Source organism: Anolis carolinensis, chromosome 4 (assembly GCF_035594765.1).
Source record: "Anolis carolinensis isolate JA03-04 chromosome 4, rAnoCar3.1.pri, whole genome shotgun sequence".
Taxonomy (NCBI): domain Eukaryota; kingdom Metazoa; phylum Chordata; class Lepidosauria; order Squamata; family Dactyloidae; genus Anolis; species Anolis carolinensis.
The window spans coordinates 46,560,785-46,588,109 of record NC_085844.1 but is presented as its reverse complement, the minus strand read 5'-3'; the positions used below and the strand labels follow the sequence as shown (position 1 = coordinate 46,588,109).

General features: G+C 40.1%; 1 protein-coding gene across 6 annotated transcripts in view; it reads left to right on the top strand.

The window, feature by feature from the left end:
* The window catches only part of lyn (LYN proto-oncogene, Src family tyrosine kinase), a 58,038-nt gene that overhangs the window by 12,308 nt on the left and 18,405 nt on the right, over window positions 1-27,325 (top strand). The window contains exons 2-10 of one of the 6 annotated variants that reach the window (XM_062980352.1): window positions 6,706-6,800; window positions 12,993-13,070; window positions 15,197-15,242; window positions 15,350-15,458; window positions 16,516-16,614; window positions 16,712-16,815; window positions 18,553-18,702; window positions 19,812-19,964; window positions 23,776-23,958. In XM_062980352.1, coding sequence (XP_062836422.1) covers window positions 12,999-13,070; window positions 15,197-15,242; window positions 15,350-15,458; window positions 16,516-16,614; window positions 16,712-16,815; window positions 18,553-18,702; window positions 19,812-19,964; window positions 23,776-23,958 — 916 coding nt within the window. In that variant the 5' untranslated portion in view covers window positions 6,706-6,800; window positions 12,993-12,998. Of the gene's footprint in view, window positions 1-6,705; window positions 6,801-11,979; window positions 12,123-12,992; window positions 13,134-15,196; window positions 15,243-15,349; window positions 15,459-16,515; window positions 16,615-16,711; window positions 16,816-18,552; window positions 18,703-19,811; window positions 19,965-23,775; window positions 23,959-27,325 lie in introns of those variants that run through there. The other 5 variants (XM_008116175.3, XM_062980353.1, XM_008116176.3 and 2 more) reach the window with 5 other exon arrangements.

Genomic DNA, 27,325 nt, shown 5'->3' with positions numbered 1-27,325 from the left:
TTGAACAGTGGTGCCCCAGTGTCCTATATTACACTGGCTTTTATCTAAATGGGAGACTGCCAATGAATACTTGGTGCTGTAGTCTATATTTCAGAGGAAGAAACTGGCAAAATCACCTGGTGTATGACCAAGAAGGGCACATTTTCCCATCCATTATCACTGAAACTTCCTTAAATACAGTATGAAGATTCTTATAAGCACAGTGTACATTTGGCGTGCCCTCCATGTGTTCAGTGTAAGTTCCTCCCATGTAAATATGCATACACTAGTTTGTAGGGAACCTTTATTATTCCCAGGAGAGCTCAAGTGAATCCTGTGTCTTAAATATTAGTGTTTGATGATTTAGTGCACTTCTGATTGGTAATTCCTGAGATGGCCCAACTACATAGGGATCTTGGTGACCCGGTCATTTGGTGGGGGCTGGGGAGAGGGTTGACACCTCCAGGTTTAGGATAAATGAACAAATATGTAGTTAGTTTTTGTATGTTAAATCTGTAAGAGTCAAAAGCTATGCCCTAGAGACACACTATGTTGGGGTTATTTTCTTTCGCTGTGTGTATTGTGTAAATTCCATGCTCATTAGAGTAGCAATTTCATTAAGGATTCCCTCCTTTGCTTGGTATGAATCATCTGCTACCAGGCAATTACCTTTGCATCCCAAAATAATGATGGGCCTCTGAGCCTGACCCAGAACATCTGATTCATGACATCACAACTCACATCTTAGCATTTCCTTTGTGAAAGAATGCAACATTTTCCCCTATGGGGAAGTACCAGCAGAAAGGAGAGATGTTGCCTAAAGCTATAACAGAAGCAAAAAAATGCTGTTGTGTGTTCTGACAAAGAGTAAGATGATCTGCCTGGGGTGGATTGGTAATTTTTGTGCAACTGAAACTTTCCCTAATAATATGCAGTCTAGAATATGACATTTTTATCTGTCTTCTAGATGAGAATTTCTCTCCTGGGATAGTGTTTTCAGGTGTCCATTATTACAATGGATGTCCTTTATTTGAGGACCAGAAGGTTTTGCCTTTTAAGACTATGTCCCCTAGTTCATCGTGCAACACTTGGCATTAGACTTGTCCCAGATTTTAATTGGATCTTCTGAGTAGAATCATAGTAAATGTGTCATATCTTCTTGTACAGCTTTGTAGTTTGTTCTTGGAGAGTAGTTCTCAACCTGGGAGTCCTCAGGTGTTTTGGCCTACAACTCCCAGAAATCCCAGCTAGTTTACCAGCTGTTAGGATTTCTGGGAGTTGGAAGGCCAAAATATCTGGAGACCTATAGATTAAAAACCACTGTGCTAGGAGAAACAGCAAGTGAGTGAGTTGTTTTCTTTTAGGACATGGGAACTTTCTTTACGTTGAAAAGGACATTTAGTCAATCTAGAGAATTCTGTCTACTTAGACTAGAAACAGGACCTTTATTGTCTTGATTCTGTCCTGTTCTGATGAATCCAAAAACCTCTGGAAATGCCAGAAACAGCATGCAGAGGTTTCTTTATGCAAATAAATGTACTTTAGCACTGAGCTGTATTCCCACTCATGTGATGATTATCCTACTAGGGTATGTGTGAGAGAGAACTCTGCTAGTCCACTTTGAACATGCCTGATCATTATAGAAGGGCAAAAATATTTTTAAAGTTTTTCATCTTCTGACTCAAAGCTTAAAGCATTTAGATGTAGATTTGTTTGTGTAAGAAAATACCAGTTAAAAGACATGGCTGTGTTTCAGATAAGGAGGGGAGAATTTATTTTATAAATTAGAAAGAAAGGAATGGAATTAAGAGACACCTATATTTGTAGCCCAACCAAATTAGTTGTTAAAAACAAGAGTGGTACGTGTGACCAGTATTTCAGCTGACAAAAATATATGCAGATGTGACCAAGTGAATGTTTTTTGTGTCATGGACTGATACTTTAGGGCAGGAGTGGAAAAACTGTCACTCTCCAGTAGTTGGACCTCAACTCCCAGTAGACCCAGACAATGTGGAAAGCTGCTGTCACTCCTTGAACTGCTCTCAGAAAGCAATCAGCTATGAAAAGAGGAAGCCACCAGTAGTTTCCAAAGATATGTCTGATTCTGTCTCAGACCAACATGTCCTCTATCTATGTTACTTGCCTTGTTGTGATCTTCTAGCATATAGAGAAGATATATAGGGTTGCTAATAGAAGCAGTTTGACTCTAAACAAAAAGAAAAGTGAAGTGAGTAAAATAAGATTTTAGATAACTGGTGTAATGGAATGAACCATCCTAATAGTTGCTATGTCCATTTCAGACCACACTAGATGCAATCGAAATAGAAGCTCTTCTCCTGGTTTTGTGTGTGTAGGGTTTTCCAAAAGTGAAAAAGAGTATGTGGGTAAGGGGACTTCTACGGCTTCACTGCTCCATCCCCACAATGTTTTGTTTAAACCACCCCCTTAGATCCCATCCCCATTTATGGTTTATTCCAGTGTTGGATACAGGAAGGAAGAGAAGGGAACAGACATGTGAATGGCAGCCCCATTTTGTCTAGCTCAATGTGTGACATGAGCAGATTGTTGCCCAATTGCCTGCTAACCTCCTATTTTCCCTTCCCCTTACTTTTTCCATGGTTTCTTCATCTGTCTCTTTTTGCTACATTTGCAGTTTCTGGTCTCCAGAAAGTTTCACTTCACTCCTCTTTAAAAGTGCAAGCTGTCTTCAGAGAAAACAAACCATAATGTCCAAAGTCTTCCTCTTTTTTCTGGCTGCAGTAAACTGATCATAGTGGGAATTACTAGGAAGAGTGGAAAGGAAAGAGATAAGAACATGAGAACTGCTGAATTAAGCAAAGGATATTTGAAGCTCACAATGAACATTTTAGTAAAAGGTAAAGGTTTCCCGTGACGTTAAGTCCAGTCATGTCTCACTATGGGGGTTGGTGCTCATCTCCATTTCTAAGCTGAAGAGCCGGCGTTGTCTGTAGACACCTCCAAGGTCATGTGGCCGGCATAACTGCATGGAGCGCCGTTACCTTCCCGCCGGAGCGGTACCTATTAATCTACTCACATTGGCATGTTTTCGAACTGCTAGGTTGGCAGGAGCTGGAGCTAACAGCGGCCGCTCACGCCGCTCCCGGGGTTTGAACCTGGGACCTTTCGGTCTGCAAGTTCAGCAGCTCAGCGCTTTAATGCACTTCACCACCGGGCCTCTGAATGAACATTTTAGTTGTGACAAATCTGATGATTTTCAGTTCTGTGTATCAGACTGTCTGTAGAAGAGTGTAAGGACCCCATCAGACAGCACCCCATCTCGCTAGGCTTCTGTGAGGAAAGAGGGAGCCGTGGGACAAATCTGTCATCCTGCACACTGCTCCCTCTCTGCGGCGCTTTCCCCATCACACTGAGAAAGCGTCACCCCTGTGGGGAGACTCCATGCTGACTCTATTGAAGCCAGCACAACATGGGAAGTCTCCTGTGTTGGGGTGGAGGCGTCCAGTAATACTTTCACCCCGGTTGGGGACGGAGCCTATGCCAGAAGTCACAAGACATGTGATGTCAAGCATCGGTCTCCACTCCCCACCCTAGATGGGGTGAAAGCGGGGCCGGCCCCACCATGGAGGCCACGTGAGGCCGCCGCCTTGGGCGCAGGTCCCAGGGGGGCGCCGTCAGGCTGGGCGGGAGGCGGGGCACCGCCCTGATGGTGCCGCGCCTCCTGCCCAGTGCGCCCTGGCCTGGCTGGCCTTGCCCGGCCGGCTGCCGGCTGGGTAAGGCCAGCCAGGCCACAAGGCTTGCCCGGCCAGCTGCCACAAGGCCAGGGCACGCTGGGCGGGAGGCGGGGCACCGTCAGGGCGGTGCCCCGCCTCCAACCCAGCGTGCCCTGGCCCCGCCTCCCACGCAGCGTGGGAGGCGGGGCCAGGGCGGATAGCACGGGAGGCGGGGCCAGAGTTGGTCCCGCCTCCCGCGCTACTCACCATCGCCCGTCTGGCCTTTTCTAGCTGGCCAGACTGCAGCAGAGGTCCCTCCAGGCCGCGATCGCAGCCTGGAGGGACCTCCGCTGCAGTCTGGCCAACTGGAAAAGGCCAGACGGGCAAGGAGGAGTAGCGCGGGAGGCGGGGCCAACTCTGGCCCCGCCTCCGACGCTATCTGCCCTGGCCCCGCCTCCCACGTTGCGTAGGAGGCGGGGCCAGGGCACGCTGGGCGGGAGGCGGGGCCAGGGTGCGGGAGGCGGCGCCGGCGGGGGGGGGGCGCTTTTCAGCACCCCCGCTTAACATTGAAATTTATCTCCGGCCGGCCCTGGGTGAAAGCATCCTAGGACGCTAAAATCACCCCATCTGATGAAGATGTAAATCTTGCCTTAATCAGGCATTCTGAAAGGCATGGTTTTCAAGCAGTGTTAACTAAAATGTACAACAGAAGTCATACAAATAGGCATTAGAAACATACAGTAGGTCCTTTGCATCCACCTGGCTTTGGTTCCAGGACCCACTGTGGATACCAAAATCAGCAGATGCTTATGTCCCATTAGATACAATGACATATTAAAATAGTGTCCCTAATATAAAATATTGGACAACTCCAATGAGTGCAGGAAAGAGCCTGAGGACCTGAAAACGTTGAAATACTATAGCAGCTGTGTATATCTACACCAGGGCAGTACTTGGTGAGAAGGAAAATTAAGGTTTGTGTTTTGGAATTTCACGGGAAATATTATCAGGGTTGGTTTAATCCATGAATATACTCATGAATGTGGAGCACTGGTGATATTATTATTTCTTACCTGCCTCTCCCCATGGACTGAGACAGAGAACAGCAGGATGTTAAAATGAAAACCACATAACACCTAAACCAATTAAATATGTTCAAAAGAACATATGAGATCAGCACATTTAAATAATCAGTATGTATAGTTAAGCCAGTTGGAAGAGACTGGTGTTTATTACTGTTTTTAAAGTTGATCAGTATATTCAGCTGTTAATCTCTTAGTTATGTCAAGCTCTCAACTTCCTCATAGAAACACAAGGTCAGAGCATTCCTTCTAGTTAAATATTGTCAACTCTGACTGGCAGTGGTTCTCCAGGGTTTCATGTAGGATTTTATTCCATCTAGTTCCCTCCTGTGAAGCTCTAGTCTCCTTTCAAAATGTCAGACTCTGTTTAGCATCCAAAAGTTTAGTATGTGCTGGATAGTGTTTTTATCTAGGCCGTTCAAAACTGTCATTTTTACAAATTCCACATTTTATACAAATAAAAGTGCATAGATACAGTATTATCAAGCATCATCATAATCATCAGCTATCACTTGTGGCCGAGTATGATTGCCTTCCAAGCGTACGGTCTTGGCAGTGGGTCTGTAAGTGACTGTAGAGATCTATTATTCTTGATCCACGTGTTCTTGGCTTGACGCGCCTTCCTATTGACACGTTTATCCCTTTCATTCTCCATTTGTGCCTCTTCAAATTCCACAGCACTGTTGATAACAGCTGACCTCCAGTTAGGACACTTGAGTACCAGGGCTCCCAAGTTCTCGGTGTCTATACCACAGTTTTTAAGGTTAGCTTTAAATCCATCTTTAAATGGAGATGGTGATTGGGTATTCAGACAACATGGCCAGTCCAGCGAAGTTGATGGCGGAGGATTATCACTTCAATGCTGGTGGTCTTTGCTTGTTCCAGAACATTGACAGTCATCCACCTGTCTTCCCAAGAGATTTGCAGGATCTTTTGGTGGCAAGGATGATGGAATTGTTCCAGAAGTTGAAAGATATGTTTGTAGAGAGTCCATGTTTTGCAAGTATATAACAGGGTTGTGAGGAGAATAGCTTTATAAATAAGCATCTTGGTATCCCTACGAATGTCCTGATCCTCAAATACTCTCTGCTTCATTTGAAAAAACGCTGCACTTATAGAGCTCAGATGGTGTTGTATTTTAGTGTTGATATTGGCTTTTGTGGAGAGGTGGCTGCTAGGGCAGCAGAAATAGTCAACATTTTCTAATGTTATTCCATTAAGTTGTATTTTTGGCATAGCAGAGGGATTGGCTGGTGCCTGCTAAAAGAGCACTTTGGTTTTCTCGATGTTTAGTGAGAGGCCAAGCTTTTTGTATGCTTCTGCAAAAGTGTTTAAAGTGGCTTGTAGGTCTTCTTCTGAATGAGCACAGACTACATTATCATCAGCATACTGGAGTTCTATAACCGACGTTGTTGTGACCTTGATTTTGGCTTTCAGTCTGCTGAGGTTAAGTAGCTTGCCATCTGTTTGGTAGGTGATTTGATTTCCATATTGGTAGGAAGCTATGAAGATGGAAATAAGGTTGGGGTAATAACATATCCCTCTTTACCTGGTTCCACCTTAAAAAGTTCACTTTGGGAGCCATTGCTATCCATGACTGTTGCCATCATGTCACCATGGAGGAGCAGCAGGATGTTCATGAATTTATCAAGGCATCTGATTTTTAAGAAGATGGTCCAGAGAGCATTGCAGTTCACTATGCTCAGTGTCTTTGCAAGGTCAATCAATGCCATGTACAGAGGTTGATTTTGTTTCCTACATTGTTCTTGGAGCTGCTGTGCAGTGAAGATCATATTCACTGTTCCTCTGGAAGCTGTTCTGTGATTCCGAAAGAATGTCTTCTGAAATAGGTAGAAGACAGTCTGCAAGGATTCTTGCGAAGATTTTCCTAGTGGCGGTTAAAAGGGAGATACTTTGATAGTTTTCACAGTCTGTTTTTTCCCCTTTTTCAGAAGGATGATGGTGATTGGGGCATCCTTGGCAATATTATCTGCATTGAGAAGATAAATGCTTTGTGGATAGAGCTGACCTATGCCTTGCACTTTAAGTGAGTGAAATTACTGACTTTAGGTCACCTTTGGTCTTTTTAGAATGGTAGCCCTAGATTATGGGAAACTTATGTTTTGTTAGTAATGACTCTGAACAAAGAAGCTCTCATTTAAGCAAAGGTTTAGCTAAAGAGGCCATTTGTTGGCAGACTACATATCACAAAACTCATGGGTGCTAAGAATTTACATGAGCTTCTAGTATTTCTCTGGAGTCTGAATACAAACTTTCCAGTACATGGCCAAGCTCATTCAATGCTTTTAGCAGAGTCATTATAGCTTAAAAACCAGCACACATGAGGAGAATTTAGAAGTGAGAATCTTGCTGGAATAGACACATTTACATATATGCCAGCTGAAGGAGGGATAAGGCTGCAGGCATTGCTACTGGGAATAAACTAAGGTACTTGAGATTTGATTTGCCTTCTCTTATGTGTGCATGTGCATACATAAATTTCACAGGGTTTTTTTAGGCACAAAACACTCAAAGGAAGTCTTGCTAGTTCCTTTGTCTGAAATATACCCTGTAGCTCCTGGTATCAATTGCAGTGTCCCATTAAAGTATTAATTAGGGATGACCCTGCTTAACTTCCAAGATATGAGGTAGATGGCATTTGATGTTTTTGTGGTATTTGGGCCCCTTTCCTTACCATAACAAGAAAAAGTGCAACCAAGAGCAGTCCTGACCATCATTTCCCAGAGGTCCGTAACTTCCATTTTCCTTGGTCAAGCTGGCCACAGTTCCCCAGCTTTCAAATTCAATATTTGTAAGCCCTCCTGAGCATGAACTATGTGTGAGCTCACTTTGCAGCAATTGAAGTAAAGAGGACAAAAGGAGGAAAGTGGGAGGAGAAAGAAATTGGAATACAATTCTAAAAGCAGAAGAAGAAGTGGGAGGATAAAGAGTTAATCAGACTACCTCAGTCATTTCAACACAGTTGGAGATTCTGCAGACGTAATGTAGGTATAGGCCATGTGGGCCAGTGAGATTTACAATTTAGTTGACCATCTGTTTGTTGCAATCTTTGCTATTGCAACAGGATAATTAGGACTTGCTATACTAACTATGCCTTTAGGACAGGGAGTTGCCAGATAAAGGGAAATTACATAAGTAATGGTAACTTTTGAAAGAGAGAAGTACTTTAGCAAATGGCTGGATGGGCAATTTCCTTCCTCCCTCCCCCTCCTCATGCATCATGTCTACAGGTGAAACGGGCACAAAATGTTGCAGGAAGTTCCATTCTGGTTTGCTCCCGCCCAGTTTTCTTTTTCCATCCTTCTCCAATGCAGTAGTTTAAGCATTCCTTGACCACTGAGTACTCTTAGTCATTGATTTTTAAAGTCCTTTCTTTCTCATTTGTTTTTGTACTTGTGTAAATCTTAAGTCTCCTGATATCTCCCTCTGCTTTGGGCACATGGTTTTGTCTGCTTAATAAATGGCGCTTGGAGAACTGAGATGATCTTAAGATGAGAAGGTCTGTGTCTCCTGCATATTGATACAACATGGATCAGTTTTGATAACATTGCCTACACAAAGAATGCAATAAAGCTGTCAACAGTTGATGAGAAAATCTTACTGCAAGAAGCTCGCTTATCACCTGATTCCTTAATATGGGATTTACACCATGGCATTTTATTGTAAATAAGAGTGTTGACTTTTACAGTTAACAAATAATCTCTCTCTTCTGCTAGTTTGTTCGAGATTGTCTCTAGTCAGTTCTTTTGTCTCCTTTGCTCTTTCCCATTCCTAGTTGACAATGTTCCTCAGATTGAGGGTATATTACAGAACTTAAGAGCCAAGTGGTGTTTTGTTTTGAATGTTGGAGAAAGATTTCGGGAAACTAAGGTATGAATCCCTTCTTAACTATGGAAACTCAGTGGGTGACCTTGGGCAAATCCCATTCTCTTACAACTTCAGCATACACAAGTCCCATCTCCCGGGAGGAGGGGTGGGGCTGAAACCAGAGAGGTCCTGATGCATGTGGAAACGAGAGAAAGCGCCTAATAACATGTGGGATGGGATCTGTCAGATTCTCCTATGTTGAACAGTTTCAATGATGTGGAGGAATTGGTGTTCTTAGGAATAGTGCCTTGGATTTCCTCTAGAGTAGCGGAATTGAACGGGAAAATAAATGAGCCCATAGAAGCAGTGTCTTAAGAATGATGCCTTGGATCTCCTCTAAGCAGATGGTTGAGCTAGAGGCATTGGGCCTCCAGGAGTTTTGGACTTCAGCTCCCACACCTCCTAACTGCTGATAAGTTGGCTATGGTTTCTGGGAGTTGAAATCCAAAACACCTGGAGGCGCAAAGGTTGGGAACTACTGAGCTAGAGGCAGGAGGAGGCAATCCTGTGTGATGAGGTAAATAAATTCTCAATCTTCTTTAAAGATGAATCCCACACAAAGAAGATGATTTCCCATCCCCAACCTCCCCCTCACTTTCTTCCATTTTCCCTAGCACTGTCTGATGCAATCCTTAGTCTAAGAGGAAGGCAATAGCAAATCTCCCCAAATAAATCTTGCCATTAAAGCTTGTGTTGATTCTTTTACGTCAGCCTGAAAAGCACCTAATTACTTATTTTTCGTTATCTTATTTCCTTGCATTAATTCTTATAGAAATGAATGATCAATTTGAGTTTAGCTGGCTCTGCTAGTACAGTAGAGTCTCACTTATCCAACATAAACGGGCCGGCAGAATGTTGGATAAGCGAATATGTTGGATAATAAGGAGGCATTAAGGAAAAGCCTATTAAACATCAAATTAGGTTATGATTTTACAAATTAAGCACCAAAACATCATGTTAGACAACAAATTTGGCAGAAAAAGTAGTTCAATACGCAGTAATGCTATGTAGTAATTACTGTATTTATGAATTTAGCACCAAAATATCACGATATATTGAAAACATTGACTATAAAAAAGTGTTGGATAATCCAGAATGTTGGATAAGCGAGTGTTGGATAAGTGAGACTCTACTGTATATGCATCTCTGACAGTTATAACATGTATATCTATAAAGTATTTTCCAGCCTCAATTCTACATTGAGTGTCACTAATGGCCTCTGCATGCAGGCTAGGTGAACCGTAATAGGAATAAAATTGTTTCCTGTTACACAGTCATACATATTTTTAAAACAATGAGAACAAGGAAGTGATATTTTTTGTACTCACACACAGAGAAGTGAAACATGAGCTTCTTGGGATTTTGATAAGATACAGCTTGTGAATAAGGACTCTGGTACTTGGCTGTAGGATTCCTGTATTGACAGCAAAGAAGACTAACAGTTCTCTTAATTAAATTAACAAGCTTCTGTTTAGCACAATAAGACTTGGTTCTCTTTTAACTTAGGTTATATTTTTCTCACACACAGTGATACCAAACACACTTAACATGTTTCAGAAGCTTCACACAAATATCAGAACTGTTGTACATCTAGAAAGCACACACATGGAAAGGATTTTCAGTACTGTGGCAACTCTGAATGTATTCACTCAGAATGCATTATGCATTAATGATCATGCCAGTTTAAGATTGGTATTAAGGTTATCACATGTTGCCTTATACTCCATGAAATTAAGTATTTGGAAGCTGATGTTTGTATTCTGTGATTAGAAATGATATACAATTCCATATTCACACATTGTACCTAACTGCCAACCTAGCAGTTCAAAGACATGCCAATGTGAGTAGATCAATAGTACCACTCCAGCGGGAAGATAACGGCGTTCCATGCAGTCATGCCGGCCACATGACCTTGGAGGTGTCTACGGACAACGCCAGCTCTTCAGCTTAGAAACGGAGATGAGCACCAACCCCCAGAGTCGGATACAACTGGACTTAACGTCAGGGGAAACCTTTACCTTTACCTTACCTATATTTTACTTCCATCTTCCAGACCAGTATCCAGACTAGGAAAGCAGCTCTTGACCAAGCAAAAATCCCTTGCTTGTTCTGATCTTACATTTCTTCATGAGAACATATGAGTCTTGTTGTGTGGTTTTGAAGATGCCCCCTTGGGCATTGTTCCCTTTCCTCACTTACTCTGCTTTTAAGCAGAGGCTGGATGGCCATCTGTCGGGGGTGCTTTGAATGAGATTTCCCTGCTTCTTGCAGGGGGTTGAACTGGATGGCCCGTGAGGTCTCTTTCAACTCTACAATTCTATGATTCTAAGACTAAAGCTTGTCACTTACTCGGCAATACAGCCAAACCTGGGGTAGGGGGGAGGCAGTCATTCTGTCTCAGATCTTTTCAACATGCCGCAGTTCTGGGAATCTTGATTGGATCAATTTGAAATTTTGCACATTTATAGACTTTGTTGATTAGATCATGGATATGGTAAGATGAAAAGGCATAAAATTTGAGACTGTAGTGAATTGGGCCAGGCAAATGGTTTTGGAGTTCTTAGTAGCATCATACCCAAATGTTAACAATTGTCCAGTGGTTTGAAAAAGTTAGCTTGTTTTAGCTACCCAGTTGGTTACTTTTAGCTATGCATTCTTTGGTCTCTCTGCACCTGCTTCTGTCTTTGAGGTGCAATGCAGAAGTGGACAGCTGGTGGGCTCCTTGCAATCCAGTCCAAGCCACATTCAACCTTTGTGCCCACCCTGTTCCACCATTAACTGGGTGGAAGCAGAGTTTGGTGTGGATTAGGGCAGCTGAAGCTTTTCAACATTCCCCAAGCCCATGGCAGCCAGAAACATTTTGACTTTTCCCTCACTTTGTGTCTGCTTTTTACAGGGTTTTTGTGTAAGTCAAGCCACAGGACCCCCACTTCCCTTTCCATTTCTGTCAGTGGTGGAATAAGAACTCCTTGAGAAAAACGCAGCAGGCACTGGATGTGTAACTAGCCCCATTTCCTCAAAGGAGGAAGTGGTGGAGGCAGCAAAAAAGAGTGGTCTTTTTAATTTTTTGGATTTCTGGAAAAGGGAGACTCCACTTGTATCCTGGAACGTAGTTAGTTGTTGCAGTAAAATAATAATTATACAGATGCCAAACTACTTAGCTGCAATTTATTGTATAAGAGGGTTGAACCGTATGGTCCTTGTGGTCTCTTCCAACTCTGATTCTATGACAAGTGATGATTAAACATGAGGGCATGTACAGCAAGTATACATATGACGCGATGGCTTTTGAGTACTTCCCCCTTCTTTCTTCGCTTCACAATAGCATTTAAGTTCCTCTTTCTCTCTGGGCGGCCCAGAACTTGATAAAAATACCAGTGCTCTTTACTTTGGGGATTTTATTCTGAAATAGAAGGAAAAAAATGCAGTTATCCTACTGTTCTTGAATTCCCGGATGCTGTTTTTCTGATGAACATGCTAGGTAAAGTTTAAAATGGGGAAATAAATGACTGATTTCTGTATGGATGCGTTTAATTTATATTTGTCATTTATACATAGACTGTTTTATAGTCAACAGGTAAAATAAAATTATGATACAAAAAATCCCAAATTCAGCCTTTATCTCTGGTAACCTTTTTTGTTGTTGTGTGCCTTCAAGTCAATTCTAATTTATAGAGATCCTAAGATAAACCTATCAATTTTTTATGGCAAGATATGTTTGGAGAAGGTTGCCATTGCCTTCAATAGAGTATTTTTAGAGAGTATGTTTATTCAGGCAGCCCTTTAAATTTTAATTATAGAGCAGTGTGTGCGTGAAGTGGTTTGCTATAATTTTTAAAATCTTATTTGGAAATTATATTTTAAATATATTTTAAGAGGCTTGAATTGTTTCAATTTTGTCTTTTTTTAAAAAAAATATTGTTATTCAATTGTTTTTCAATGATTGTAATCTAAAGTTTTGATACTTTAAAAATACTTGTAAGCTGCCTTGAATCTCATCTTGGGAGAAAAAATTCAATAGATAAAAATAAACAGATAAATAAATAAACAAAATTCTCTCTTCGTTTCTGTGCATAACATTGAGCGTGTAAAGGGGGAGGGGAATCCAAGCCAGCCTTATTTATGAATACATTCTGGAAATTGATTGACTGGTTTAAACTAGGCTTGTCTAAAAGTGATTTTGTTTGATGCCTAAAATATAAAAGTGGTGGCACCAGGCAGATTATTTTAGGTCTTACCTTGTTAATGATAACTGCATGAAGACTTTGGCAAGCTTTCACTATCCAAAATAGTCAACATGAGTGTGTGATAAAGCACTTTTTTGCATAATGTTGTTGTTGTTGTTCAACAGGGAAGTATGGGATGTATAAAATCCAAACGAAAAGAGAATCTGCATGGAGATGGAAATGAGTCGAAGAATATTCACCTAGTACGTAAAACTGAACGAACTATTTATGTGAGGGATCCAACATCCAATAAACCTCAAAGGCCAGTAAGTAGATAGTTTCAGGGAAAATTGCAATCAGTAAGATCACAGCATGACTAGTGTATTAAATTTATTTTTATTTAAATAAGAAATAACTTATTTTTTGGGTGGTACTGGGTTGCACAAATCAGATAAAATATACTGAATCTTTACATGCATTTTGAGTTCACACTATCATGGGGCACCTTGAATGTAGTGTCTGGCTGTTGGACAGTACAGTAATTGCAAAGTTTAACATATTTTGTTCACTCTCTAATAAAAGTCAGTTTAAAAACACTTTGGATATAATTATTGGGGATAATTTTCCTTACTGCTTTTGGCAACGTTTTTGGGCTTTCAGGACCTCCCATCTACCCTGGAACCTCTGTTCCATTTCTCTACTTTAATACATGCTGTAATTGTATGTGCAAGTGCCTTCAAGTCACCTTTCATATAATGACGCCCTATACATTTCATAGGCAGGAAATATTCAGAGAAGGTTTGGCCAGTTCCTCCCTCTGAAATGTAGCCCACAGCACCTGGTTTTCATAAGTGGCCTTATCCAAATACTAACCAGGACTGATCCTGCTTAGCTTCCAAGATGAACTTTGTTGCCTTTAATGTATGTATGTATGTATTCTTCAATTAGGTTTCAGAAAAACCTTCCATCATCTTCAGCATATGAGCAAACAAAAGGGCTTTGAATGTAAGCAGTTTAATCATCCTTCAGTAGTTTCAGAGGATGACTGTTCTTCATATGTATATATGTATTTCACGTGTATTTTTAGGTGCATTATTCAGAATATTGTGGTTTGTTGCCTAACATAAGTAGACATTCATTCTGGACATGTGGATGAAGAAAATGCTGTTGTCAAGCCTGCAGACTACCTCTGAGTACCCCCCAATTTTTTAGCCAAAACATTTTGTAACATCAACCAAAACATCCCGTGATGTCTTCTAGCGAAGATGGGGAGATTTTGTCATGCCACACCACTGTAAGGGTTTATAACCATAAATTTAACTGGAAGTGAATTTCTGTTTTACTTCTCAGTTGAAAAATATCCAGAATGGCACAGCATGGCATGGAGCTTAGAGCTCATAGTGCATCTTCTACATGCCTTTCACAGAGAGAGGGGTTTTTTTCTTTTAAAAAATTAATTGACATGACAGGGAGTGAGCCATCCAAGTTCCAATAGTTCCAAAGATTAAATACGCCTGGTCTAAGAAGAGGGGGGGGGGGGGGGGGAGGCATAGAATCATAGAATTGGAAGAGACCTTGTGGGCCATCCAGTCCAACCCCCTGCCAAGAAGCGGGAAATCACATTCAAAGCACTCCCGACAGATGGCCATCCAGCCTCTGCTTAAAAGCCTCTAAAGAAGGTGCCTCTACCACACTCCGGGGCAGAGAGTTCCACTGCTGAACAGCTCTCACCATTAAGAAGTTCTTCCTAATTTTCTGATGGAATCTCCTTTCCTGAAGTTTGAAAACATTGTTCAGCGTTTTGGTCTCTAGGGGAGCAGAAAACAAGCTTCCTCCCTATGACTTCCCCTCACATATTTGTACATGGCCATCATGTCTCCTCTCAGCCTTCCCTTCTACAGGATAAACATGCCAGCTTTTTAATGAAGTTGCATATACTTATGTACTTATTTCACATACATTTAAACACTGTCATTTTTTAAAGACCATATTATGGTGCTGATATTTTCTCTTGTTTTCTAAGCTCCTGCTTGTGAATCTGCTCCCGAAAATTTAATTCATAATCAACATCTTAATCTTTAAGGTGCAACAACATGTTTGATTTTCTTTCATTCCCCCTCCCCCCCCCAAAAAAAACCCCACTAAGGCTAATTCTCTTAAATCCCTATGACCAGGCTTCTAACATAAATTTCTTAATTACTTCAGTGTTTTAAAACTTGAAGTGCAGGATCTATCAATTGCTTTTAAATCTTGACCAAGCTCATACAGTCAATATTTTTAAAAAGCAAAAGCAAACAAAAATACATAGTAACTACTTGTTTAAAACTTTTAATTTTATACGAGTGATTTTATTGGAATGGTTTGATTGATTTTCTTGTTCTCATTCCAGGCAAATGAGGAAATACTTCTACCAGGTCAGAGGTTCACTAAAGAAGGTATGTTTCTAATAGAAAATTGCTTCCTGACACAAATTGCCATATTAAGCATTTATTATCAAATTGTTAAATGATCAGGAATGACTTTTCTTCATATTCTATATTAGAAGAAGACAGGGAGCATCGGGCTCTTGTAGTAGCCTTGTATCCTTATGATGGGATTCATGAAGATGACTTATCCTTCAAAAAAGGAGAGAGGATGACAATTCTGGAGGAGTAAGTATACAGAAATATTCCTTATTCTGATTTTTAATTTTTTTTGCTCTTAGAAAATAACTCCAAATTATATGTATGTTGCAGTTTAGTTAGGATTGTGTTGTTTGTGCCATTCCCAACAGGTCAGAACTGTATATTTTTGTTAAATGAATTATTGTGTTGTAGTGGATTGAAACCAATTCTGGTATGTGACTGCATCTTTTTACTGTAAGAGGTAGTGATGGCTGTTCACTTGGATGGCCATTAAAAGAGATAAGACAGATATCACTGAAAGATATAGGTGATATCTGTCTAATCTATCAGTATTTTTAAATTATAAATGAATGAATGAAACTTCATTTATAGCCCGCCCTATCTCTCCGAAGGAACTAAGGGCGGCTCACAACAAAATATATAATAGCAAACATTCCATTATAATGACTGTGTCCAGTCAGTCCCCCACATTTGTTGGGATTAGGGGCACATGACCCTCCATTTAAGTGAAAAACTAAAAACAAAGAAGTTGCTTTCTAAAAAAGAGAATACCTCTTTAGGAATTTCTGAGTCTTTGAGTATGATGGTCAACTTCTTTTGGAAAGTGAACATAAAATTGCGTTAGAGGTTACCTTTAAGAGTCACACTAGAGGACTTAGATATATCTAGAGAGAACATATTTAATTAAATCCTTAAATAATCAAATCCAAATAAGTCAGAACCACAAATGTGGAGGGATAACTATTTCCTTCCATTTCAGAGACAGCATACAGTTGGTACAGAATGCAAGCCGAAGGGTCCTACTACTGTCTGACTTCCCATAGCCATTTGCTTGGCCTGAGCAAGTGCTATTCAGCGTTAGACAGACTTCATCCATTTCACCAGGGCTGCTCTTAACATACTTCTAATCAATTTAGAGGTAGATTCTCAATGTTGAGGGATGTATCCAAGTGCTCAAAGCCCGTTTTACTACTAGGCATATTTGAAACCATCAAATTGTTTCCCTTACTAAAAGTATTTTTGCTCAAGATGGCAGGTATTGGGTCTCTTTATTCATATGATGTGGCTTCCTTTTTCATCTTAGGCATGGAGAATGGTGGAGAGCGAAGTCCCTTGTGACTAAAAATGAAGGCTTCATCCCAAGCAACTATGTTGCAAAGGTCAATACTTTGGAGACTGAAGAGTAGGTGTATTTTTGTTCTTTATGGCTATCATTTTTTTCACATTCTAATAGTGAAAGAAGGAAAAGATATAATTTCTTTTCCCACAATGTTTTTCAGATGGTTCTTTAAAGACATAACCAGGAAAGATGCAGAACGGCAACTGCTAGCACCAGGAAATGCTCCTGGAGCATTCCTTATCAGGGAGAGCGAAACGTTAAAAGGTACACTTTCAGAATTTCACTGGAGCAGGATGTAAACTTAACTTCTGCCTTGATGGTTTTTTTTTTTCTATAGTTCTTTCAAAATGTTGTTATAAATGAGTGTATTTATAAGTACATAAAATCTGTAGTAGTGATCAGTTAATGGCAGTCTTTTAAATGCAGTTATGTTCACCAAAAGAACGATGGGCATATCAAGGGGTTAAATTTGGCCCCCAAAATCATGTCTTGCTTGGCAAAATGCAGGTTTAGACTTTCAAATCCTAAATCATTGTAGAAAAGCAGGCAGGGTTTAAAACAGGAACAGCACTGTAGACAGTATAGTTACCTTGAACTGTTTAAGTGTTACGTTTAACTACATTTATTAGTTGCAATTAGAGTAAACCCATTGGATCTGTTAAATATTGACAAGTCAGAACTTATTTACATTCCATTGGTTCAAAGGGTCTGCTCTAATTGGGAGTAACAATGATTTAAAGGTTTTAAAAACCAGGACATCAAATCTATGATGATGTGTCTCTTAAGATCATTATCTGTTATATTGTGTTGTTGTGTGCCCTTGTGTCATTTTCAGTTTATGGCAATCCTAAGGTGAATCTATCATGAGGTTTTCTTGGCAAGATTTGTTCACAAGAGGTTTGCCGGAGCCTTCCTTCCTGAGAATGAGGTTAATTACCAGTGGGAAGGTAACAGCACTCCATGTAGTCATGCCGGCCACATAACCTTGGAGGTGTCTATCGAGAATGCCGGCTCTTCGGCTTAAAAATGGAGATTAGAACCAACCCCCGGAATCGGACACAACTAGACTTAATGTCAGGGGAAAACCTTTATCTTTACTATTTATTCAAAATATTTATATCCCACTGTGTTGTGTTGTTATTGTTTATTTTAGTTATACTCCACCTTTCCCCCAAAACTAAGACCAAGAAAGCTTACAAATTAACATAATCATAATACAGTTAAAACTTGCATAGATATTGAAGCAAACTGTTCATAATATTTAAAATATTTCAGTTAAAAGACAGAAAACAGTTTTGAAAAATACATTTGAAAACAATACCTCACCTTCTCAAAAATTCCCAAAATACTTTGAAACCTGTTGGAATAAAAGTCTGCCTCCCAATGGAAGTACAGCAAAGAGAGGTTCATTCTTGCCTCCATAAGAAGGAAGGTCCCAGACCCAAGGGCAAACACTATGAAAGCCTTTGCTCATATCCCACCAGGCATCTATAAAGGTGATGGGACTGAAAGAAAGACATCTGTTAAGGGCCCAGGCACTGAGACCAAAAGTATCTATTAGAATAACTTACTTCAGTCGGAGCAATATTGTCCCTAATCTTAGAGGCACAGAGATGATATGCAGAAAAGGATATGCCACAGCTCCCCAGATTGGCTAGAATTAAAGCTATAAATGATATTGCTCACTCCCTGTTTCAATTTTGAGCAATATATGCTACCATTTCAGAGGGGCAATTGGGGGGAAAATCGTCTGTACAAATACTCGGGCCTGAGGTGCACAAGTTCAGCTGCCTTTGGGACAGAGCTATGTGAAAAGAAACACTTCCTTCTCCAATAGCCACTCCAGTTCGGTGATGATTACAGTTGCTATTCTAATAGGCTAGACTGTATATCATAAATATTCTTTTAGTATTAAAGTAATTGGAACACATCAACAAAATTAGTGATTCAGTGTACTTAACTTTATCTACTTAATGAATAATCTTTTGCTTAATTCCATAGGTAGCTACTCTCTCTCCATCAGAGACCAAGATGCACAACATGGTGATGTTGTCAAGCACTACAAAATCAGAAGCCTAGATAATGGAGGGTATTACATATCTCCAAGAATTACTTTTCCCTGTATCAGCGACATGATCAAACATTATCAAAGTAAGTAGCTTTACTAGATTATGTATCTGTAGCTGTTAATAAAAATAAAAATATCCCTCCATTTTGCAGCTGTTTAGTCAAATCAATTTCTGACTTAGGGTGAAGCCTGTGCAAGGTGAACATTAATGAAAGTTGAGTGTAAAGGATGGGAAATGGAAGTAAATCATTTCTGATCAAAAGGCTTATATCAATATGGAACAAACCAACCTGTGAACAAAAGATTCCATTAGCTGCAAACAAGAAGCCTTTGCTTGCCAAGGATAAATAATATTTATAGATATGTATGAACATAGTGATAAGGTTGAAACATTATCATTATTTGTGTCAACGCTATAACAGTGCTGGGAACATATTTGCTGTGGGAAAGAAAAATCATGACCGCTGTTATAGCTTAGTTCATGTTGGTTTTTTTTGTTTAACATAGATTGTTTGTCATTCTTTTTGCATTCCACTACACATAACCTTTTCACCAGTTTGAAAAAGCCACACTTCTGTCCATCTTGGGACAAATCTTGAATACTGTAGAGAAATAATTCTTTTAATATGTGCTGCCAGTAAACAACCATGTTTAATTAAAATATAAACTTTAATGTCTTAAGTACATGAGGGTTACACTTGAATAGTTCTCTAGTGATCAAAATAAGCTTTCAGAGGACAGAGATCTAACAACTAGTTTCTGATAACAGATAAACTATGGCTTTTGCTTCTACAGTTAAGTGGGCACCTGTTGATTGTAAATAAAAGCAAAGATGCCAGGAAAACTTACCATGAATAACAGTTCAAATTAAAGTAGTGAAGGGTACCATAGTACCATAGTACCAATACTCCTATTACATAGAGATATTCTTACGTACTCTTACTACTGCAACATGTTAGAGTGAAACAGAAAAATCTGATGCAGTAGAATATATGCCATACATTTTACATCCTGGCAGCAAATATACCAGAAACAATCTTTTGGAATTTTCTTGCAGTCTTTGGGCTTTCAGAATCAAGGTACTTTTAGCAAGAAAAGATTAAATCCAAACCATAGGGAAGGCATGCCCCTAATTGTTGCATATTTTGATATTGTATAAAGTACAAATGGAGGATGTTTGTTTCTTAAACAGAGCAGTCTGATGGATTATGCAGAAAGTTGGAGAAAGCATGCATCAGTCCCAAACCACAAAAACCATGGGATAAAGATGCCTGGGAAATCCCCAGAGATTCAATAAAATTGGTGAAAAAGCTTGGAGGAGGTCAATTTGGAGAAGTCTGGATGGGTAAGATACTGATTTTATGTACTCGCTCCACATACTGTGCTGTCCTTAGGATTGCTAGATAAACGTAACTTGAAGCTGTTGGAAGACTATGAAGTATGGTAAAGCTGCATCAAACAAGATGAAGGTGCCAGTCTTCTTCTGCTTTCCAAACCCCAATTTCTCTGTGCAAAGGGAGAGGAGAGGCAATGGAGGAGATCCTAGCCCTGCTCTTGATCCAAGCTATATTGCAGGGCTGAAGTTCCAAGAGACCCATCCCAGATACAGTTTGGAAATTTTAGTTGTTCTGGAGTTGTTATTAATTTTGCAGAGGAATTTATAGTGAACAGAAAAGTGATAACTGCTGTTCACAAAGCTGCAATAGACTAACTCAACTACTTGCCTATGACATTCCTGGTTATGGTTAATATGTACATCTGAACTGACTATAAGGGCTTTGGGTCTGTTTCCAGAGCCCACGGTTGAGCAAAGAGAAACTGAAAGTAGAAAAGTAAAATTTATCTGTGATTTCCTATGTCACAGATAGCCTTAGACAGCTGGGGTAAGACTAGATTAACTGTGCAAGAAAAACAGCAGCATTTCTCTAGTGTAGCTCCTATTCCAGTATATAGATGAGGTTAAAATATTTTAGGGGTTCCCAATTCTTTTAGTCCTCCAGGTTTGGGGGACTTCAGCTTCCAAAACCCCTGGCCAGCTTGACCAACTGTCAGAAATTCTGGGAGCTGAAATCCAAAATTTCTAAAGAACAGAAGTTTGGAAATTACTGCTTACTGAATTGAACCTGTTTTCTGGCACCAAGTGGCTTCCCTATCTCTGATATCTGACTTCAGCTGTACTGCCTGTATTCATTTCCTCTATCATCTCTTTCAAATTTAATGAGCCCCTTGCCTCTTCATTTAAATCACAAGAGCAGAAGTTTTTATGTTAAAATAGAAAAGGCATCTTTGTTCATAGAAATTCCAAATGCAGTATCCTTTTTGGGATAGCATCATCATGTGACATCATGATGTTTAATAATCTCATATGAAAAGACTGCTTGTATCTTGCGTTGACTTGCAGAGACTACTGGGATCTCATCTGCAGAAGAGAGAACTAATTTCAGGAAGTTCCTGTATAGAAAAGTAGAAGGGAGTGTGTCTGGTTCAAGGTGTTTCCTCTTGTTTATATGATACTCTTGACGTCTAAATTTGGCTTCACATGGTTATTCTTACGTTATGGGTAAAATTATTTCACTGTGAAGCTCGAACTATACACTTCCTTTCCCTGTTAATACACAAAAAGTTGATTTGCATAGTAACAGACCTAGGTTCCAATTCTTTTTTAAGTCAAATAAACACAATGTGGAGTTTTATTGAATTTTCCTTCTCTGAGACTAGTGGTTGTATCAGATGCAGAGGTTTACTCAACACTGTTTATGTCAAACCGATTTTGTGGAATTGGGTAAGGAATGCAAGAAAGGCAGCATAAAAGAAGGGGCCCTAATATAGCTATATGTTAATTATTAGAAAAGTCCCGTATTCTTTAAGAAGAACAAGAGTGAGAATTGTGTGACCTGGAAGTTGCTGAACTGCAGTTCCCAGCATTACTCACCCATTAGTCGAGAGTCAGCAATATCTGAACTAATGTCCAATTTTCATAACTGATCAAGAACAAGTCCACATAATTGCACAGATTCTCTTATGGGTTTTATATAATGTGTTGTGAGTTTTCTTACTGTATTTCAGCTGGTATACAAAATTAATAGTGCATGTGTGTATGTGTGTGGGGATGCACATGTGAGTTCAGCTGAAGGTGAAAAGTGATTTTTTTTTTTGCAATCCAGTACTAGCCAGTACATTTCTACACAAAATTTAACTCCATTCAATTTAGTGTGTAGATGACTGCATAATTTGTGTTGATCAGCAAAATAAAATCTAGCCATTGTATGCCCAACTAGTTCCATACAACTGCACGGGTACGATTATTTCTATTCCATATATTAGCTCCTATGCCATCATATCCCCAGTGTAAAAAGTATATCAATATTTATCTTATATCTGTCTACAGTTCCTAAAGATCATCAAGATTTAACATACTTTTTACAATTATGTTCCTGTAAAAGGAGCTGGGGATCACATATGGCCCCCAAAATTATTTTTGCAACCCAGGAACCCCAAAATTGCACTTTTCTAGCCAGAAAAGGAAGAGAAGTATCCTACCTGGAAACCTTCAGGAGCAACAGTTCACCATTTAAATACTCACAATCTCCTTCCCCCCGAGCTATTTAATATTATATTTAACCCTTTTTGTTTTCAAAGCCAGGAACTTCCCTTACTTCCTAGATTTGCAGATATTGCCAATTCTGGCTTTAAATCACAGTTGGGCCACTTGTACCAGGTCTGGAGGCCACTTCATGCTGAGTGACCCTCCAACGAGCACATGAACTATGAAAAAATAAGGCCTAAAACAATCTGAGGTGACCAAAAGTCCATTTCTAATTCTCAAACATGGGTATTTTAAAATGTTAAACTGTACAAGGAAGCCTTTTAAAGGGTAACTTATTGAACCCGGAGGGGTTTTGTTGCAGTAATTTAATTCATTGCCCTTTTTGGCCAGCAAAAGGTTAGTGTTGGAGATACTGGAAACACCGAGGACCATAAAAACATCCTTGAAAGGTTACCCTCATGTAACCTCAGGGATCCTCTTTGCCCACCCCTATTTCAAATCAAGGTGCTATTCATGGAACCAAGTTAAAGCAAGTGTAGGCAAAAGATATCAAAGAAAGGGTTCAAAGGACCTTGTTTTGTAATTTTATAAAGGGGTGCTAGCTTCTGCGTGTCTGAAAGAGACTTGACTTCCATATCCTGTTTTATTTAGTTTTCTACTCTGCAATCAGAAAAGGCATTTGGACTTGAAACTACCAGAAGCCTCATGTCATGAAATCCCATTCATTCCTCTTCATTTCCCCTAGCCCTAGTACTGAAAGATACATATGACTATATGTTAGTTCTTTTTAATTTAAAATATGTATATGATATCACATAACAACTGTATCTCTGAGTTGCTGATCTGTAAACAAATATAAAAACAATTTAGATCCAAAATGGAACATAAAAGCCATACAAGCTGAATTAATACAATGTCTTTGAACAATGTTATTTCAGTATATGGCCAGGTGTATGATGATGATGTTTTTTTATACTCCATTTTTTCTCTCTACAACAGAGACTAAAAGCAGCTTAAGGTGTATATGTGTTTAGACCTGTGATTCTATGCTGATGTTTTTTTTTTTTACCAAAGGAAGGAATGAGCAATTTTAGGAAATTAAGCAATTTGCTTGTCTCCAAGAGAGTCTTTGAAAACTGCACTGTTTTTGAAGGCCGTTTCTAGTCCCAAACTTACTCTGTGCAAAATCTGCATTTTTATGCAGAAAAAGTTCTCCATAGTAACCAATGCTGTCTTTGCCAAATTTTGTGCAAAATGTTGTTTCCTTCATAGACATTTTCGTTTTCTGTATAGAGAAGTGTGAATTGTATGCAGAATAAATCTCAAACTATAAAGATTTTCATCAGTCCAAGATTCTCTGATGTTCCCGACATTTGAGACACACCTTTTCAAACAGTTTTTGAATATTTTTGAATCTTATTTTCATCCTAAGTATGTTTTCTAAACTTCTATAAAATAAAATGTATTCATATTTTAGCCATGTCCTGGGCACTCAGTGACCTCTTTGAATACTAATTCCTAGACTTTTCAATATATTATTTCTCATAACAGACTTTGAATGACAGTTTGGCATACCAGATTTTTCCCATACCAATCTCTTTCATTTCAGGTTACTACAATAATAATACCAAAGTAGCGGTGAAAACTCTGAAACCTGGCACTATGTCTGTGCAATCATTCCTAGAAGAAGCCAACCTCATGAAAACATTACAGCATGACAAGCTGGTTAGGCTGTATGCTGTAGTCACCAAAGAAGAACCTATTTATATAATAACGGAGTTAATGGCAAAAGGTGGGCATGTACCATTACACTCGTGGTGTGATATCAACAAGTACCTATAAGAGGCAATTTGGTAGCCATTTGCCATGGATTCTGCTGATGTTTTTTGTTATCCTGGGCAAAACTATTTCACATTAATATAAACTAGCTTGGGCATGCAAGCAGCCCACAAGTTCCATATGGGTATCTCTTTTGTAACTTTGGTAAATGTTGAAAAATATTTTATCTACAAATACAGTCTTAAGTTATGGAGTATTTTCACTACATTTGGTAGGGGGAGAGGCTCTGGGCCTTTTAAAGCCGAAATGAAGCCATTTTCGAAAACCAGAAGTGACTTCCAGGTACTTTTTGCTCTTAAAAATGGCTTCTCTTGGGGCTAAAATAGCCCAGAGAATCCTAAAAGCATAATACAAATATGTCTCATACTACCTTAAGGGTATCATGGAGCATTGGAGGACAATTCTTTTTGTAAGAAGTGTGCCCTTTAATATCAGCAGTATAAGAAGAATCCACTGTATAAACATTTAATTGATAATTTCACATTGGGGTTGAATGCACAAAGATGTATTCAGGTTTTAGAATCACATATTAATAAAATGAACTTATACTATTGTGTGTTCTAATGCTTTCCCCACAAAAGAGATAAATGGAGCTTATTGTTAACCCAACACATAGTTATTTTGAGAAACTCTGTGCCACAAGATAGATTTAAAATTGACTAGATATTAATGCAGGGTAGGCTATCAGTGGTTACCAGTCAGGGTGGCTATATATTATTTCCAGTATCAAGGCAGTATTCCTAATTGTATCCTGCTGGCGGCCTTACTGCAGATAATTATTTGGACCTCTGTGAACAAAATTGGTCTGATCCAATCCTGAGTACTCATTTGTTTTTATGCAATCTAAGCAGCAGTTCAGATAAATGCCATCTTTAACCATCTGCTGGAGCCCCCAGTGGCACAAAGGGTTCAACCCTTGTGCTGGTAGGACTGCTGACTGACAGCTTGGGGATTCAAATCCAAGGAGAGCGGGTGAGCTCTTTCAGTTCTAGCTCCCTATGCGGGGACATGAGAGAAGCCTCCCACAAGGATGGTAAAACATCAAACATCCAGGCGTCCCCTGGGCAACATCCTTGTAGATGGCCAATTCTCTCACACCAGAAGTGACTTGCAGTTTCTCAAGTCGATCCTCACAACAACAACAAAAAACTATCAGCTAATTAGCTTGATCTAGTATTCTATATTAGCATATTCAGTCCTACAGTGTGATACATTCATCTCAAGGAGCGACCACTCTGGTTTGTTAGCCTAGTTGGCAAGTTTCATGTTCAAATCTTTTTTACAGTGCATTTCTATAGTGCTTTTAACCACCGGGGATATAATAACCAATCACCCTAAATCCAGTTTAGTTCCAACTAGAGTAAACTCACTGCATCACTGGGAACTTAGTAAGTCAATATTTATGTAAGTTCCATTGATTCAGTTTATCTACTCAAGTTGAAACTAACATTTGGATTTAGGCCAGTATTTCTATAAAACGCAGTTGTTTTGAGATCTTATCTAAAATAATAGTATTTGCTCATTTGCGTACTATAACTCAGCCTTTGTTATGATTGAGCCTCATGGCTCTGTTACTGACAGACGTGGGCGTAAGACTCCTCGAGAGTCAGATACTCTCGAGGAGCGAGAGAGAAAAAGACTGCGAGACATATTTGCAGCACCATCTGACGAGGAGTCTTTCGAAGGGTTTACGGAGAGAATGGAGGAGGGGCTGGTTAGCTCAGAGGAGGATGAGATGGATTGGACTCGGGTAAGGGAGGAAGTGGGTGCCACTGGCCATGATGGGACAGAAGATGAATGGGGACCTTCAGGATTAGACCCATGGTTTAGCTGGAGGGATGGGACGGGATCCACAGCTGGAGATGCTGTTGGGCGTAGTCAGAGGTGTTCCAGCTCTGACGAGGAAAGTGATGAGGAAACGCCCGGGTTAAGGAGGACAGCTGACAGTGATGAAGATTTGTAACTGGCATAAAATGGGGCTTGAGAGCAATTGCAAATTGCGTTGGGCAAGGTAATCTGGGCAAACGCTTGGGATCCGTGTGTGTGTGGGACGCTTCCCTGAAGACTTGTGTGCTTTCCTGTGCTGTGACGTAAGTTGATTGGAATCCAGGGTCAGACGGCGGGAGGGATTGTGTGGGCATTTGTTTGTGCAAACCTGTGCTTACTCTTATTAGCTTGACCTTCCGTCGTCTTCTTGACGGACGCCATCTCCTGCTTTGAGAACTCGGACTGAACTGACCACGGCTTGTCTTCCCCCCTTCTTGGACTTGGAAAAACTACAAACGTCTGCTTCTGGCTTTGATCTACGGAACGGAACTGGTCTACTCAACTGCTACAATCCTTGGCTGATTTACTCGTGTTGGAGATCCTGTCTGCTGTGTGTGTGGGGGAGCGACGCAAGTTACTCTAAGCACAGTGTTGGCAGCAGAGAGGAATCTGCTGCCAATTAGTTGCATTCTTTGTATCTTTTGTTCCTTGGCTTTCGTTTCGTTTATACCCAGGCTGAAGCAAGCAGTTTGTTTTTACCCGGATTAAACTCCGGTTTAATCCGGTTTATCTTTTGAACATTTACTTTTGCCCCTTTTTGCTCCTAAAGGCAAAAACTGCCTGGCCCTTGTGTTTTACGGGCATTTTTGAGTTCTGTAATCTAATAAACTCTGTTACTTTGAATCTTGTGGCGTTCTGTCCTTGACAGATTGCCCAACGCCCATAAAAAGTTTATTGCAGCAATAAACCCGTCAGGAAGACGATGGATGAGTTAAGGGCCAAAGTAGACCAATTGCAAACGGCTTTTACCGTTATCCAAACAGCTCAGGCTGTGAAAGGACATGTTTTGACTCCTGAACGCTTTGACGGAACCAGGTGCAAGTTGCCAACCTTTTTGGCACAAGTGGAGCTTTATTTTTCTCAGCTCAGTGCTCATGCTTTTCCTACAGACACTAGCAAGGTGGCCTTTATTTTGAGTTTGTTGACCGGTCCCGCAGGACAATGGGCCACTAATTTAATTTTGGGAAATGACCCAGTCAAGGACAATTTGAATAATTTCAAAAAGTTGTTAACTGATACTTTTGGGGATCCTCTCCGCACGGAGAACGCTGGGTGGGCTCTGTATCGGTTGAAACAGGGAAAGGGGACTGTTTTGGATTACTTAAATAAGTTTAACCTGTATCGCCACCAGCTGGATTGGGGGGAAAATGCATTCATGCTTTTATTTACTGCCGGGTTAAGTGATATGCTCCAGGATGAATTAGCACGCTTGGAGCCGGCTGAAAGCTGGGACGCCTTAGTAGCTAAGGTGCTGCGTTTAGACGCAAGGTTCG